Source organism: Chrysochloris asiatica, unplaced genomic scaffold, assembly GCF_000296735.1.
Source record: "Chrysochloris asiatica unplaced genomic scaffold, ChrAsi1.0 scaffold00132, whole genome shotgun sequence".
NCBI lineage: Eukaryota > Metazoa > Chordata > Mammalia > Afrosoricida > Chrysochloridae > Chrysochloris > Chrysochloris asiatica.
In genome coordinates this window covers 5,888,907-5,904,203 of record NW_006408650.1, presented here as the reverse complement: position 1 = coordinate 5,904,203, position 15,297 = coordinate 5,888,907, and the positions used below count along the sequence as shown (strand labels likewise).

Genomic DNA, 15,297 nt, shown 5'->3' with positions numbered 1-15,297 from the left:
CTTGCTCCTAAAAGAATTCTCTTCAACCACTTGCTTCCTGACAATCACAGAAATTTCCAGAAACTTCCCTCTTAAGGCAGAGGGAGTCTGCGGCTTTATCATGCTGCAAAACCTGGAACACACACCTTCCCCGTCAAATAAAACAATCCCAATCCCTACAAAACCAACTAGGACAAGCTTGTATATAATACACCTCTATGTATACAATGTATATATAAAATACAAGTAAGCCTACAAAAGTCTGGAACTAACAACCGGGCCGAGGGCCAAGGCAGAGGCACAGCTAGAGGTCAGAGGTCGTGGGTGTCTCGCTGGGCAGTGGCTTTGGTGGCGTGGAGCGCAGTGATGGGCCTACATGTCATAGAGTCTCAGCTGCTCCTGCATATCCCCGTCAGACATCTCGCCGAACGTCTCCTTGTTGTCCTTCATGAGCTTGAAGATAGCATCCAGCTGCTCTCTCTGAACTCTGTCAAGAAGAAGGGACAAAGAGGAAGATGGCGCTCCTGACCACTGCGCAGAGACATGGTGGGCACCGTGGAGTCACAGCCCTCCCCTCTCCTTACAGCTGCGTCTGCATTTCTGATTAAAATACAACAACACGAAAATAAAGCAACAACAAAGAAAAAGAATAAAATGAAACAAAGTCCACGGGAAACATAGAAATTGGTGTCATACATCTCTGTCGAGGGCTCTCAAAACTAAAGTTCTAGGTCTCAATTTCCCCTGGAGGTTTGGGGGCCCCAAAGTCTCATTTAGTTTTCTCTGAGCTTCCATTTCCTGGTAATTCCCATCACAGAGTGAGGCCATGAGAAAGAAGAGAGGTTCCCAAACAGCTTTGTTTAAAATGCAAAAGAGGCACTACTGGCTGGGAAAGAGGGGGAGCTTGGATGTATACAGTACACTAGGGTGCTTGGTCATAGGGGAGACCCAGCTTGTGGGTGGGGTTTGTTCAAGAAAGAGTGTCTTCCCCTTTTTGTTCCTTCTCACCAGCTGAAGGCTGATCTTAGTCTTTTCCCCATACATGGGCTGTGACTGGGTGCAAAGTTCTCTTTTATCTTTGAGGCTCACCCACAGCTAACAGGACAAGCCTCCTGAGTATGGGCATTGAAGGGTGGAGTGAAATTCTACAACACAAACCAAGGAACAGTGTGGTTCTTGTTTGTCCCGCTCAGAGGCAGCCCATCCTTGCTAAGCAGAAGAGCACTGAGCCATAGGGACAAACCTCTCAGCCCCCTCCTCAGCCAGACCCTGCTATTGTCCCTCCAGGTCACCAGAGCCCAGGATTTTGCTGCAGCTTCCAAGCCAATATCCCAAACACAGGTCTCAAAGTCTGCCTCCCTTCCACCGTCCAACATATTCCTTCTACAAACCGAGCAGCATCTAGAAGTTGAAACACTCAGTCTCAATTCCCAGACCCTCTGTCACGCTGGGAGTCTTTCTTTTGACAGAAGAGGGAGTCTGTGACAAGTGCATAGGACGCTGCCCCCCAGGGGTGAGGTGCTGGGAAGTAAAGGGTGTGCTGTGAGCTCCTTGGATGGAACCACGACCCAGCTGTGTTGTCTCTCAGCAAACACACACAATTTCAGGCTTTTTAAACTGGCTGTGGCAGTTGAGTATTTTTAAGAATGGGCACATGACTTCATCCTTCACTGGGGAGAGAGACAGACAATGAGGCCGAGAGCTCACATTTTAATGGATTCAAACAAGATTTAAGAAACATACAAAACAGAACTGAAGAAACACACAGTAACCAAGACCATCTACTCAAAGTTTATTGGAACTGGACAAAGGCAGAATACACAGACTCCCGCCATCAGGACCTGTGACAAGCCCAAGTGACCCTCCCTAGTGGAGTCAGACCCCACCCTGGGCACGGATATTGCTACTGTTGTTTGGAGACATGTGTGGTCACAAGAGTACATCTTCTATCATTTGTCATGTGACTCTGTGTCGAAGGCGTTCGTTGTGTGGTTGCTCTGCCCCAAGCCCCTGACTCTAAGCCAAGCTATGAGGCCCAGAGAGGGTCACTGAGAATGCCACACACCCTAGGGGTTGATGTACCAAAAAAAGTCTCTCTAGACATATTGCTTATCAATGAATCGAAAAACTACAAATTAGTTTGGTATAAATAGTGTCAAATACAAAAGTCCAGAATCTAATCTGGTGCTGACTTTCTGGTAAAGTTCTACTGCATCTATGAAACCTCTGGGGAAAAGCAGATTCAAGGACATGATTTGAAGTGAACAATCTTATTGCTTTTACCAGAGTGAAGATAGAGATTCAGCCGAGCTGGTGAGAACACTGATGGAAAGATCCTGGAGCCACAAGAGGGCCGGCTGCAAACCCCCTCTAAGGGAAAAATAGGGCACTGGCTCACGTCAGCCCCTGGCCCTGCTCTTTGCTTCTCAGGGATCAAAATGGATCTCTCACTCTGATAACTGAGTCAGCCAGAGAGGAGACAAGTGGAACCAGAAAACTGGGGGGGGGTGAGGAGGGAGTGACGATCCCCACTGAGTCAGAGAGCCCAGGCCTAGCCCTACCTCATTTGACTGTCTAAGGAAGCCATGGGGGGACAGACTAGAATGAAATGGTATTTGTTAAAGTCTACATAGCTGAGTCCTGACTCAGATGGCACTTAACAACAACATTGCTGAATGTGGTGATATCCAAGGTGGGAAGGAAGTCGCTGGGGGTACAAACAGTGAACTTGCTTGGCTGTTCACCAACAGATTGGAGGTTCCGGTCCACGGGGAGACACCTCAGAAGAAAGGTCTGGCGATCCACTGACAAATCAGTCATTGGAAGCCCTATGGAGCGCAGTTCTATTCTGACACTCATGGGATCGTTGTGAGTCAAAACCAACTGGATGGCAACTGGTTTAAGACGTGGAAGGTGTGTGGAGAGCAAAATTACTGGGTTTTTATGTAAATAATGAACAGATTGTCTGTTTTTTGCAAACCATGCAACTCCCTCACATGTTAGCTTCCTATGAACTCTATCCATGTTGTATGTGGAAAAATACAGTAAACGGTAAAAGAGAGGAAAAAAATCTAAGTCCAGAGTCCGAGATAAAACTCTTAAAACCTTTCATCTTAGCAAAGGGATCCATGTACACAGGGGTGAACATCTCCAAGATGTTCAGCTCTAAGGGCTAAAAGCATTCTGGTCCTGCTGGCCTAGGGGAGATTCCTAATGGAGGGTCTCCATCTCAGCAGATCAACAGAGGCAAGATGCACCCTGGAGCCTGCCTGGACTCCTCTGTGGGGCTTCGGCTTTCTCTCTCAATCAAGCTTTTAAGATGCCCAAAAACAAAACAAAAACAGGCTTTAGAGGAAGCTAGGGAAAACTTCATTATTCTTCAGTTCTGTAACGAGAAATAGGAGAAAAAGATAACTTATTGCACTCATTCCATCTTTCAAGTACCAAGGAAGGGAAGAAAGGAGGGGCTGGGAGGAAGGAGGATGTTTGGAATTGCAGGAATCACACCAGATGTGGGTTTCTACACACAGGACTTTGCTTCTCCTCTCTTGCAGCAAGATAGTCTGCTCCACAAAGCTGTTCAGTGCTAGCAAGCTCCTCCTGACCCTGCACGGACCCCCAATAGCCCACCAGCCCGGACTCTGTTTAATGTAGCTAAGGCAGTTCTTTTCCTGGATGTCTCTGATCTATGGCCCTGTCGTTGGAGATGTGGATACTGGCACCCTGAGATGCGTGCTTCGTGAATGAGGCCAGCGGGAGGGCGTTTACCTTTTATAAAGGAATACAGTGAGCAAGGAGAGCGTGGAGCCGCTGTCCTTTGGCGCCCTCTTCTGGAGTGTCTGAGTCAACGTGCATTTCTTGCCAGCGCTAGAAACTCAATACAGCCTGCTTGGCTAGCTCTCCAACCTGTCGCTCCACTTAACCCTTCCCACCAGAGACACACAGTTATACTAAATAAAATTATGTCTACTGGCGTCGTGGTCATTTCCAGGAAGTCTGGACAGTCCCTTCACAATGGGTGTTGGGGTTCTGGGTCCCTGTCTCATCAATGCCAGCCTGGCCTACAGTCTGGGTTCCGTTTTCCTCTGGACCAGAAGGTGAGAGGGACTAATGGCATACAAGGAGAGGATGGGACAAACACACAGTTGTGTTTTTTATCCCTCCAGCCGAACCTTGCCAGCCTTACTAGCTGGGGAGGGAGAGAGGGCCTGTATCCACTCATCCCCACCACTTTGGGCAGCTGGATACCCAGATACTCCACGAAGTCACTGCTGATGCCAGTGAAGCTGTGCGTGCCAAGGAGGGGCTGCCCGGGAAGGAGGTGGTCTTAACCAAGACTTTCTTAAGCAGAACCTTTGGGTTTGCAAACCCTACCACTTCAGCCCCTCAGGCAAAGAAGCAGTTCTGAGGATGAAAATGCCCAGTGAAACACATGAGAGAAGTAGCGTGGGGCCTCAGCGTGGGCTCTTATACTTTCACTCCTGCTTTGTAACCTCTATGGTCTGAAAATGTGTGAAAGGAGGCTTCTGGGAAATTGGGGAAGTATTCTAGAACCCAATGCACTGACTAAGCTGAAGGGAGACGGAGCCACTCGATATTGATGCTGGCCAGCTGATTTGAGTTGGGGTGGGGGACTTGCCAGATTTACTTGTTAACTCATGCACAACATGACTGGTGGGGTACATCCAAGGACCAGAGGAGCCACCAGAGTTTGGTCAGGGGAAAGAGAGGGTAGCCCTCTCCTGATCTGTGCATTTGGTGGTTTGGTTTGACAATAACCTACAGGTGACATTTCACACCTACGGTCATAGGGTGGCTCCTTAACACCCGTCAGCATTCCCATCCCTTTGGGAACTATCGTGCTGTAGAGGAAAAGCCAAAGCCGAACTTAGCAGCCTCTACAACCCCAAGCCCCACCATGCGAGGGACAAAAGGCGGCCCCCACACTGGGATGACCACATGCAGGGCAGGAGGGAGCAAGCAAGTCACAGGCAAGGACACATGTCTGAGAGCCACATGGAACATGCTGGGTGGGCAGGAATGGCAATGGTCAGGAACTTCTGCTACTACGCAGTGAGGACCATGCTCCAGGGAGCGAAAGTCCACCTGGTCCCCCTTCTGAACCCAGGGTCACTAGTGATGGTCCAACAGCCTGAGTCCAACAGATTTGAAAAGTATAAACTTAGAGACCTTGGGGCAGCCCAGCTGGAAAAGGCCACTCGGGGCGACAGAGACTCTGCCATCTCTGAATATAACAGGAGGGATTTCCCCCATCCCTTTTTCCAAGCGCTGAACACGGGGTGACAGTGGAGTCTGACCCCAGCCCCAGCCTGGCTCCAGCCCACCAATCAGTCTTTCCTCTGGCTAGTTCCCTCCAGACGCACAGAACAGACCAAGGTCTATGGGGATCCCATGGGAGAGCTAATCCAGGGGCTGTAAACCTTCCCAGTAAGGGCCAGACAGCAAATCTTTTAGGTGTTGAAGGCCACAGGGTCTCCATCTTAACTAAATCGTTGTAAGGCAAACAGCCACGGGCAATGGGGGTGGGTGGGGGGAACTGAACACTGTATTTACAGATAAAGGAAGGGGGCCAGATTTGGCCCTCGGGCCTTACTTTGTGAGCCCTCACTCTCACAAAAACCTGCCCATGCCACAATTCAGGGGCTCAGCCTGTACCGCTTAGTAAACTAAATAAAGCATGAGAGCACTGCAGGGTGACAGCGCCCCCTTGAGGTCTCAGAACTGCACTTCTCCCGGAGCTTCACAAGGGGGCAGTAGCGCCCCAGAGTTGACCCCGCCTGTTCTGCAGGGGTCCTGGCCATGGAGAAGAATGAGCTGAGCCGGAGCTCAGGTGGGGCACGGGTATTAATTGGTTATGGAGGGGATGAGGGAAGGGAAGTTTAGATCGCGTCAGCTGTGTTGGGAACACATTAGCGCAGTATGACGGAAGCTAGTCTAAGAAACCAATCTCCTTACCAAAAGGATTTGCAAGGATTTTTGTGGCTCAGGACCCTAAGGAACTCGCTACAAGGAAGTGAGGTCAGAGGTCAGCTCAATCCTGCAACATAAAGGCATTGAACTGGGTCACACCAAGAGACAGCATCATTAGGACCTGTTGCTGGGTGGGAGTGGGGGGATAGGGGCGCACAGTGGCGTGCATCTTCCCCTATGGTTTTTCTCCAGCCCCATGGAGGGCTTCCCTGGTGGTGGTCCGGGGTGGGGTGGGGCTTGAAGGAGTCCATGACAACACCCAAACCCACTCGAGTTGTTTTCTCCCTTAGAGCTGCTGGTGGGTTTGAACCGCCTACTACCTAACCCACAGCGCCACCAGGGCTCCTTGGAAGGGGGAAATGGATTCTCAGGGGCAGATTTCTAACTTCTGAGAGATACTGGTAGCCTGGTAAACAAAGTACTGAAAGTGTCATGAGTTCTACGTTCTGAAATAATAAACCTTCTTCCTCAGCTTCCAGACTCTAACATGCTGCTAGTTCACAGCAAGCCCCTCCAGCGCCCCTTTGTTGTTGTTGTTGTGAAGTGCCGTCAAGTAGATTCCGACCCATAACGACCCTGTATAGGGTTTCCAAGGAGCAACTGGTGAGCTTGAACCGCCGATCTTGCAGTTCAAACGGCTTTGCAGTCTGGCGCATTAACCCACAGCGCCACCCCAGGGCTCCTTTAGACTCTGTGTTATCAGAGTGGTCATGCAAGCCCCTGTGCACCCACTCTCTCCTGCAGCCTGGCTTCTAGAATGTTCTCCCGCGCCCCTGGCAGGACACAGTTAAGAGAAAATGCTGTGGGAAGTCCTCAGGGAGCTGGGGGCAGAGGGGGGTTCTAGGGAGGCGGGGGACAAATTCTAAAAGCAAGGCAATGCACAGCGTCGGTGGCCTTCTGAGCCTCACAGAGCAGAACCGATCCAAATTACAGGCGGGTGCTGGGCGGGGAGCTGCCGGCCGGATGAGCGCAGAGAATCCTGCTTTGTCCAGGCTGATAAATTGGTTTTGTCAAGGACTCTGTGTAAGTGAGCAGCTGAGTCTGCCCCAGGCTTTTCCCTGGCAAGGCAATTTTCTGTTGTTGGTTTTTTTCTTTTGATGGGGGAGGGTGAGGGGCAGCCATGAGGGTGGGGTGAACCCCCCTAAGGGCTCTCTGTCTCTTCTGCTCCTGTCTCCTCTCCACACGGGGGCTCCGAAGGAACCCAGGGACACTGGGTTTGGCTAAAGATGGTTGTTAATGTGTGTGGTGGCGTTGGTTCCCACTCATTGTGTGCTAGGCTGTAGGACAAAGAAAGAACTGCCCCCCAGGGGTTCCAAGGGTATCATCTTTACAGAAGCACATTGCCCGTTGTTCTCTCAAAGAGTGTCTGGCAGGCTCGAACCACTGATCTTTCCCTCCCCCTCAACCATTAGCTTTTGGTTAACAGCTCATTGTTTAACACACTGTGCCACTAGGACCCCCTGGCTGAAAATTAAACCGAAATAGCACTGCCATCAAGTCAATTTTGATTCATAGCGACACTACGTGGCGTTTCAAAGACTATAGATCTTGACGGGAGCAGATAGCCTCATCTTTCCCCCTGGGAGCAGCTGGTGGGTTTGAACAGCCAACCTTTTGGTTAGCAGCCTAGCGTCTAGTCCACAGGGCCACCTTTAGCTGGAGATGAGAGGATAGGAAGGAACCCCCAAACCTAACCAGAGGACTGTGCCCCTGTATGGTCTTCTAAATTAAGGGATAAGAGAGTCCACGGGGGTCCACACGGAGGACACACTGGTGCGCATACCTTTGCTCCTCCTCCAGCTCCTCCTTGGTCATCATCTGCTTGTACTGGTTCCCCCGCAGCTTCCCAGGGCTGTATTTGAAGGAAAAGGTCCCCTCACCTGCAGAGAGAAAGGCCAGGTGAGAGCAAAGGACAGGTGTGGCTTCAGGGCTCCCCCACCAACATGGAGTCCACTTCCCCTGGGTACATTGCAAAAAAAACATCTAGTAGATCAGAGAGTCCCCACCCACTTCAAAGAGGGGCAAATCGGTCCCCACCCACGTGTCAGGCCTCCGAGCGGCATTTTCTTCCCACTTCATTGCTGCACCTGACAGCAACCTTCACTGAATGAGGCTCCCCGACCCAAAAGCGGCAGTTGGGACCTCAGGACTGAGGCACACCATCTTGGCATACCATCCGTCCACGCTAATTCAACAGCAGCCGCCAGACAGGCGCATGGAAGGCTTATCTCTGGAGCCCAGCGCTGGCTGTCCACTCCCCTGGGTCCCAGGTCCAGTGGACGCCTGCCAGCATGAAACAGCAAGCTGCTGAGCCCCTCCACCTCCTAAATGGTTGGTCAGTCCAGAAATCCCAAACCTTGCTGGTCAGATGCCACACGTTGTAATGTTAGCCAGCCAGCCCTCAGTCCTTCCGCTCAGCACACACACACACACACACACACACACACACACACACACACTGCCATTGAGGCCATTCCGACTCACAGTGATCCTAGCAGAACTGCTCCAAAGGGCTTCTGAGGCGGTAAATCTTTATAGGATTTAAAACAACAGCATCACCTTTCATAGTGGCTGGTGGATTTGAACTGCTGATCTTGAGGTTAGCAGCCCCATGCTGCACCACCAGGACTGCATCACTCTCACACACACATACGGTTATTTGAATTTAGAGACAGAGGATAAAAAAAAAAAAACATCAACCCAGACCACAGTGGGGAGAGAGTCATGTGGGTGTTTTTGGTGTGTTTGAAGTCAGTTACCAAATCCGGCTGGCATTGTTGAAGAGGCCCACTGGATCCTCCAGTCCCTAAGCCAGCCAGCTGCTGCCTCCAACACACAGAGTGGGGAGTGGGGGTCACACTGGGGCTGGGACAGGAAGGCAAGAACGTGACAGGGACTGGAGGCTTGGACTGGGAGCAGAGCAGGGAGAGAGGATCGGAGCTCAGGGGACAAGGGACGAAGAGAACGACCCTAAAAATTCCTCTGATGTAAGCTGCTGGAGAGAACTCTTCACCACAAAAGCAAAATGCCCTCACTGGCGTCTGCCTGGTTCATCTCACTAGATTTCCATTCATGTATATAAAGAACCCAGTCAGCCACAGGAGAGATGAGCAAACCCCTCCCCTGCCTCCCCTGGGATGGGGGAAGGATGCTGTTTCAGAAGCGTCTGGCTCTCCCCCAACACCAGTATCAGATCTGAAACACCTCCAGGTGCCTTCAGGAGCCGTCAGACCAGGACCTCAGCGGAATCTGGCTGTAAATTCTGGACTCAAACAATGTATGATGGGCGTTTTGTTTCCGGTTCATTGAAATTTGCTTCCCGGCCCCATGCTCTTCTACAGATCATCTCCCTGAGCCACTCCCCAGACAGCACCTATGTAAAACAATACATCAGACCCTACTGACCAGAGTAGAACTGCCCCATATGGTTTCCAAGGCTATCATCTTTATAGGGAGTCCTGGTGGGTTTGAACCTCTGATCTTGTGGCTAGCAGGCCAATGCTTAGCCCACAGCGCCGACCAGGGCTTCTTGCTGGGGCTGCAGCAGGAAAGAAAAGAAACAGCCGTGACAATGTGCAGCCTGCCAGCTGGTCAGAAGAAGGAGGCAGAGATGAGAGGAGGGTGGGAGGGACTGCGCCAATGCTAAAATGGAGTGTGTGGGGGAGAGGGGATGTGTTACAGGAGGTGAGGCTGTGGTGTCTGGGGAGTCCGATCCAAGCAGAGGGCCAGGGGAGCCTGTCCCCGGTTCTGAGGACCAGCTGAGGGGCAGTGGGATTAGGATGGGGGAGCCAGGGGACAGAGGATACTGCCACAGAGAGAGGATATGTGGGGTGGGTGAGGGGCTTCCATCACCCCAAGATGGGAATCTGGGGGCCTGGAGCAGGAATAGGTCACCCCTCCCTGACCTTCCCAGCGTGTGAACTAAACATTCCAGGTCGTGGATCCAGGAGTTCCTCCCAGGACAGTGTCTGGACAGGATGCATGAAGGACTCGGGATGGATTCTGAATACTCAAGAGCTGCCGCCTGCTCCCTGGAGGAGCTGGGGGCCCTGCTGTCTGAATTACACGGAGCCAGCAGCCTTCTCAGAAAAGCTACCAGTGCAGAAAAACACCTCATCTCCACGGAATAGCGTGTGGCTGTGTTTCAGACAAAATAAAAACATCCAAAATCCGCCAGCTTGGCACCACTCTAGGCTACCGTCTCTGGAGCAGACCGGAGATGTGGTTGTGTTTTATAATGCCAGCTATAGTGCAAGCCCTGTAAAGTCTCAATCAAACTCAGTCTCCCAGGGGCATAAACATAGCCAATCCTGCTAAGACCACAAGGGTTCCAGGTGACAGCCCCTCAGGGTTGGAGATGGGGGTGGGGCTTCCTCCTCCGATGGCTAGGAATCCATGTAGCCCCTCAGGGAAGTCAGCTCTAGGATGACCTGCTTTTAGTCCTGGGGTCTCTTCTGGCAGCTGGGGCCATGGCCCTTCCTCCCTCTGCCTCATCAGCCTGGGAAGGAGGTGGCTGGAGCTAGGGCTGTCCAGGGGCCACAGCTCAGATAGGGAGGTTAGTTGATAACTGCTGTCACCTGCAGAGACCCTCCCCTTGTCCTAACTCAGGGACCCCAGCCACCTTAACCTCCCTCTAAGTCTCCAAGTCACTAACAGGACCCACGAGGCAGGGACAGACCCCAGGGTAACAAACTGTGCTTCCCAAATCCTGGATGATCTGGGGGAACCAGGATGACCTGGGAAAATGTGGGCCCTCCCTGGTAAAGGCTGAGTCGTACCTCATCAACCCACCGCCTGTCCTCCAGCTTCTATATGGATGGAAGCCTCCCTACTTCAGCCTCATGGGGGAGCTGTGCCCCCCAGCCCTGTGTCCCCTCTTTCCTCCTGTCAGCAGCAGGACTTGAAGTTGCAGTACAATCGAGCTCGTTTACAACGATGGAATATTTCACACACACACACACACACACACACACACACACAGGCACCTCCTACATAGATGTCACAAATGTTGGCATCTTGCTGGATGCCCTTTAGTTTCTTTGATTTTTCAGGAATGCAACGTGGGAGATGCAGCTAAAGCCCTGTGATGTGTCCTGCTCCGTCTCTGTCGTGACAAACATGCTTCCTCTGGATGACGCTCCCTTGATCAGCTTTCTTATTTTCCTCTTGGGAGCCTCCAGGAACCCAACGACTAGGGCAGATCCCATTAGTCAGCTGAGCTACTCAGCAATGTGGCGTTTCCTCTTGGAGACCTTCATTTAGAGGTTTCATGAGGACATTAAACCAGAAAAAGGCCCAAACCCATTGCTGCTGAGTTGACTCTAACTCCTAGCAATCCTAGAGGACAGAGCTGTCATCTTTACTGAGGTAGATTGTCGGTAGATTGTCATGTCTTTTGCCAGCGGAGTGGTTGGTAGGTTCAAACTGCCGACCTTTCAGTCAGCAATCAAATGCTTAACTGTAAGCTGCACCCCCAGGGTACCTTGTGAGGAGATTATACCAAAACCAAACCAAATCCACTGCCAGTAAGTCGCTTCCAACTCACAGGGACGCTACATAGAATTTCTGAGACTGAATCTTTACAGGGACAGAGAGCCTCATTTCCCTCCCGCAGAATGGCTGGTGGGTTTGAACTGCTGACACTGAGGTTAGCAGTCCAGTGCTTATCCAACAGCACCACACCTGGACTCCTGGAAGGATACCATTAAGTGCCATTCAGTTGGTTCTGACTCATAGCAACCCTGTATAGGATTTCTTAGGAACGGCTGGTGGGTGTGAACCTCCAACCTCATAGTTAGCAGTCCAGTGCTTATCCTACAGCGCCACTCCAGGCACTATTAAAAAAAAAAAAAAAAAAGACACTTCAGGAGAAATATGAAACACACAGAAGGTGACAAGGGGTAGTTATAGATAGATGGATTAAATCCTGACTCTCTCCCCAAAAAAAAGATCTGCTGAAGTCCTAACCCTGGAACTTGTGAACGTGACCTTGGGGGTCTTTGAAGATGTTATCAGCTAGCATTCTGGAGTAGGGGGTTCCTAAGCCAACCTGAGTGGCATCCTTATAAAAGAGGAGAAGAGACACAGAGGGCAGACAATGGAGTGACCTACAAGCCGAGGAGCTCTGGTAGTGTAGTGGTTACCAATCGGGCTGCTGACTGCAAGGTCAGCAGTTCGAAACTACCAGCTGTTCTGCGGGAGAAAGATGAGGCTTTCTGATCCCATAAGGATTTACAGCCTCGGGAACCCTGTAGAGGGTCGCTATGAGTAGGTTCCGACTCCACGGCACATAACCACAAACCAAGGAGCGCCAAGCCTGGCCAGCTGTCCCCAGAAGACTCGGAGCACAATCACCACGCCCTGATCTCAGAGCCTCGGCCGGCAGAACTGTGTTGTTTGTGGTCCTTTGTCTCAGCACTGCCAGGACCCTAGGGTGCTGCTAATACCACAGGACATAATATCTCGGCGGTTCTCGAGAGGGTCCCCGATAGCAGGAGACAACTCACTTGCAGGAGACAACTCACTTTTACAGGTGGAAAAGCCAAGACCCACGGTGCAAAGGAGATGGGCGCTGCTGTAGGCAGACAATGGAGTGCAGAAGTCAGCAGCGAGCAGGACTTTGCTGGGACACCCTCGGAGGTGGGGGGCTGTGGCACATTCAGCTCTCAGCCCCTCTCTAAATGCTCCCCACACTCCCTTCCCAAAAGCCCTTAGTGAGGGCAGGGATGTACATCAGGGGACCAGACGCCTCTCACCGACTTCGTCTTCTTCCTCGGGCTCATCTCCTCGGGGTAGGTTCTTCTCACCGGCTGGGTCCAGCTCCTCCTCCTGCAAGACAAGGGGAGGCCCAATTTCACTCAGGGGTTTGAGCACACAATGAAAACAAATCCATCGCTGAAGCCCACTCCCAGGAGAGGTGCGCGAAGGAGCATGGGAAGCAAGCAACCACCTCTGAGTGTGTGGGATGCCAGGACTCAGTGTGAGGGGGTGCATGACATCAAAGGAAACTTTGCCATGTCAATTCAATGCCACCTGGGCCAACACCTCGTTAAAGCACCTGAAAGGACCAGGGAGTCTCCCACCCCTTCATGGCTGTGGTGAGTGGAACAAAGGGCACAAGAAGACCAGAGAGGAGCTGACAGGACACTGGGGACCCTAGCCAGAGACTGCCCATCACAGAGACGCTGTGTTCACAGTAGCTGAGTCTATCTTGGCCTCCTCTAACTTCATTCTTGATTCCTCAACTATTCCAGTGACTGTTTTCCAAACACGGACTCCACCTCCTTCACCCTGTTCTCTCTCGTGCCTAGATGCCATAAACAGATGGCGGTAAGGAATGTTCTGGATGGCCTCAATGGAAGGAAGGCGTGACTGCAACTTCAGGAATGTCAGAGGGAAAAAGGGTCATGCTGGACCTTTTCTAGCTGTGTGGGGGTCGAAGGGCCTGGGCCATGCAGCCAAGGAATGGGGACTTACAAACCCAGTGGGCAAAGAGGAAAACCACTGCAAGCTTACGAGAAAGCCCAAGCACCAGACCCACTGGACAACTCATGGCAAACCCATGTGTTCCATAATAGAACTGAACTCTCCATGGGGTTATGGTGGAAACGGATTACCAGGTCCTTCTTCCATGGGGACGCCACTAGGTGGTTCAAACTGCCAACCTTTAGGTTAGTAGTTACGTGCAAACTGTTGACACCATTCAGAAACCTAGGCTTAAGACCTAAACAAAAAAAACAAACAAACCGAACTTACTGCAGTCAAGTTGACTCCAATTCATAGCGTCCCTGCATAGAGTGTCCAAGGCTGCAAATCATTATGGGAGCAGAAAGACTCCTCTTTCTCCCTTGCAGCAGCTGGTGGGTTTGAACTATTGACCTTGCGCTTAGCAGTCCAGTGTTTATCCCACAGCACCACATTGTCATGGTTATGATGAGCTGTGGAGTTGTTTCCAACTCATAGCAACCCTGTACAGGGTTTCCAAGGCTGTAAATCTTTCCGGGGGCAGGAAGCCTCATCTTTTCCCACCACAGCACCACAGAAGTACACAAATACGCATGAGCTGCCAAACTGTGGAGAAGATGGCCCATCAAACAGATCCAAATCAAGGCCTTGAACTGGATGGTGCCCAGGTACCACTACTGAACATTATAAGAGATTCTAAAAAAGAATCCTGATCAAAAGGGGGGGAAATGCAGAGCAGAATTTAAAATTCTCATGGAATCCAGACTTTCTGGAGCCACTGTGGCTAGATGAACCCCAGAAACTACTGCTCTGAGACCATGTCTTTTTATTAAAATATATACATATTTTTATCATTGTTAAGAATATACACAGAAGAGCATACATCCAGAAATTTTTACATGTGCAATTCAGTGATGTTAATTGAATAAAGTCACTGCCCCTAAGGTTCCTATCCGACCTTTACAGTTGCTTTTGTTAATTTGATTCCATAAAGATAGCTCTTAAAAGAACATAATGCTCAAAGCAAACATTTTCTACTAGTTAATGGTGCTGTGGGTTATGTGCTGGACTGCAAAGTTGGTTTGAACCACAAGGTCGGCAGTTCAAGCTCACCAGCTACTCCTTGGAAACCCTATACAAGGTCGCTATGAATCTGAGTCAACTCGGTGGCATTTAACAAAACTAAATGATTGGTTTTTAAGAAGACTTCAGGGGACATTTTTGGTATAAGATCTTTTTTTTTTTTTTTTTCCATTTGAACATTTGACTGTGATTTGGGTGAAGGTTTGAGCTAATCCGTAAACCTTAAGCTGAAAATATCCCTTCTTCAAACCAAAGAATCATTTGGCCTCACTAGTAAGGAATGTCTACTCTGAACACAGTGGTCTTTATTTACGGGATCAAACTGACAACAGCAATCTCAAAGATTAGAAAGGAGACTTAGGAGGCAGTTTGTTTATGTTCACAAGGGAGGAACAAGTCAGCAAAGGAAGGTGACGATGGATACGTAAGTCCAAGAATGTCAGCAACGTCAAGGAAGTGTCCATGTAGAAACCGCGCCACTGTGCGTATTCTCTCAACAATAACAAAGTAAGACAAATTATCAAAAACAACAAATCAAGCCCTTTAAAACTCCAATTCCAGGGGAATCTACCCAGTTGGGAAGCCCAGCAATGCCACGTGTCAGGCAGTCGCTGAAGCCCACTCCCAGGAGAGGTGCGCGAAGGAGCATGGGAAGCAAGCAACCACCTCTGAGTGACGGGGCAGCAGTGTGTGGGATGCCAGGACTCAGTGTGAGGGGGTGCATGACATCAAAGGAAACTTTGCCATGTCAATTCAATGCCACCTGGGCCAACACCTCGT

The 15,297-nt window shown here is 50.6% G+C and overlaps 1 protein-coding gene across 1 annotated transcript in view; it reads right to left on the bottom strand.

The window, feature by feature from the left end:
• Positions 1-351: 351 nt before the first annotated feature.
• Positions 352-15,297, bottom strand: part of MXRA7 (matrix-remodelling associated 7) — a 34,546-nt gene continuing 19,600 nt past the window's right edge. Inside the window, exons 2-4 of the mRNA XM_006869662.1 lie at positions 12,726-12,798; positions 7,754-7,850; positions 352-466 (exon numbers count right to left, since the gene is read on the bottom strand). Coding sequence (XP_006869724.1) covers positions 352-466; positions 7,754-7,850; positions 12,726-12,798 — 285 coding nt within the window. The remainder of the gene's footprint in view (positions 467-7,753; positions 7,851-12,725; positions 12,799-15,297) is intronic.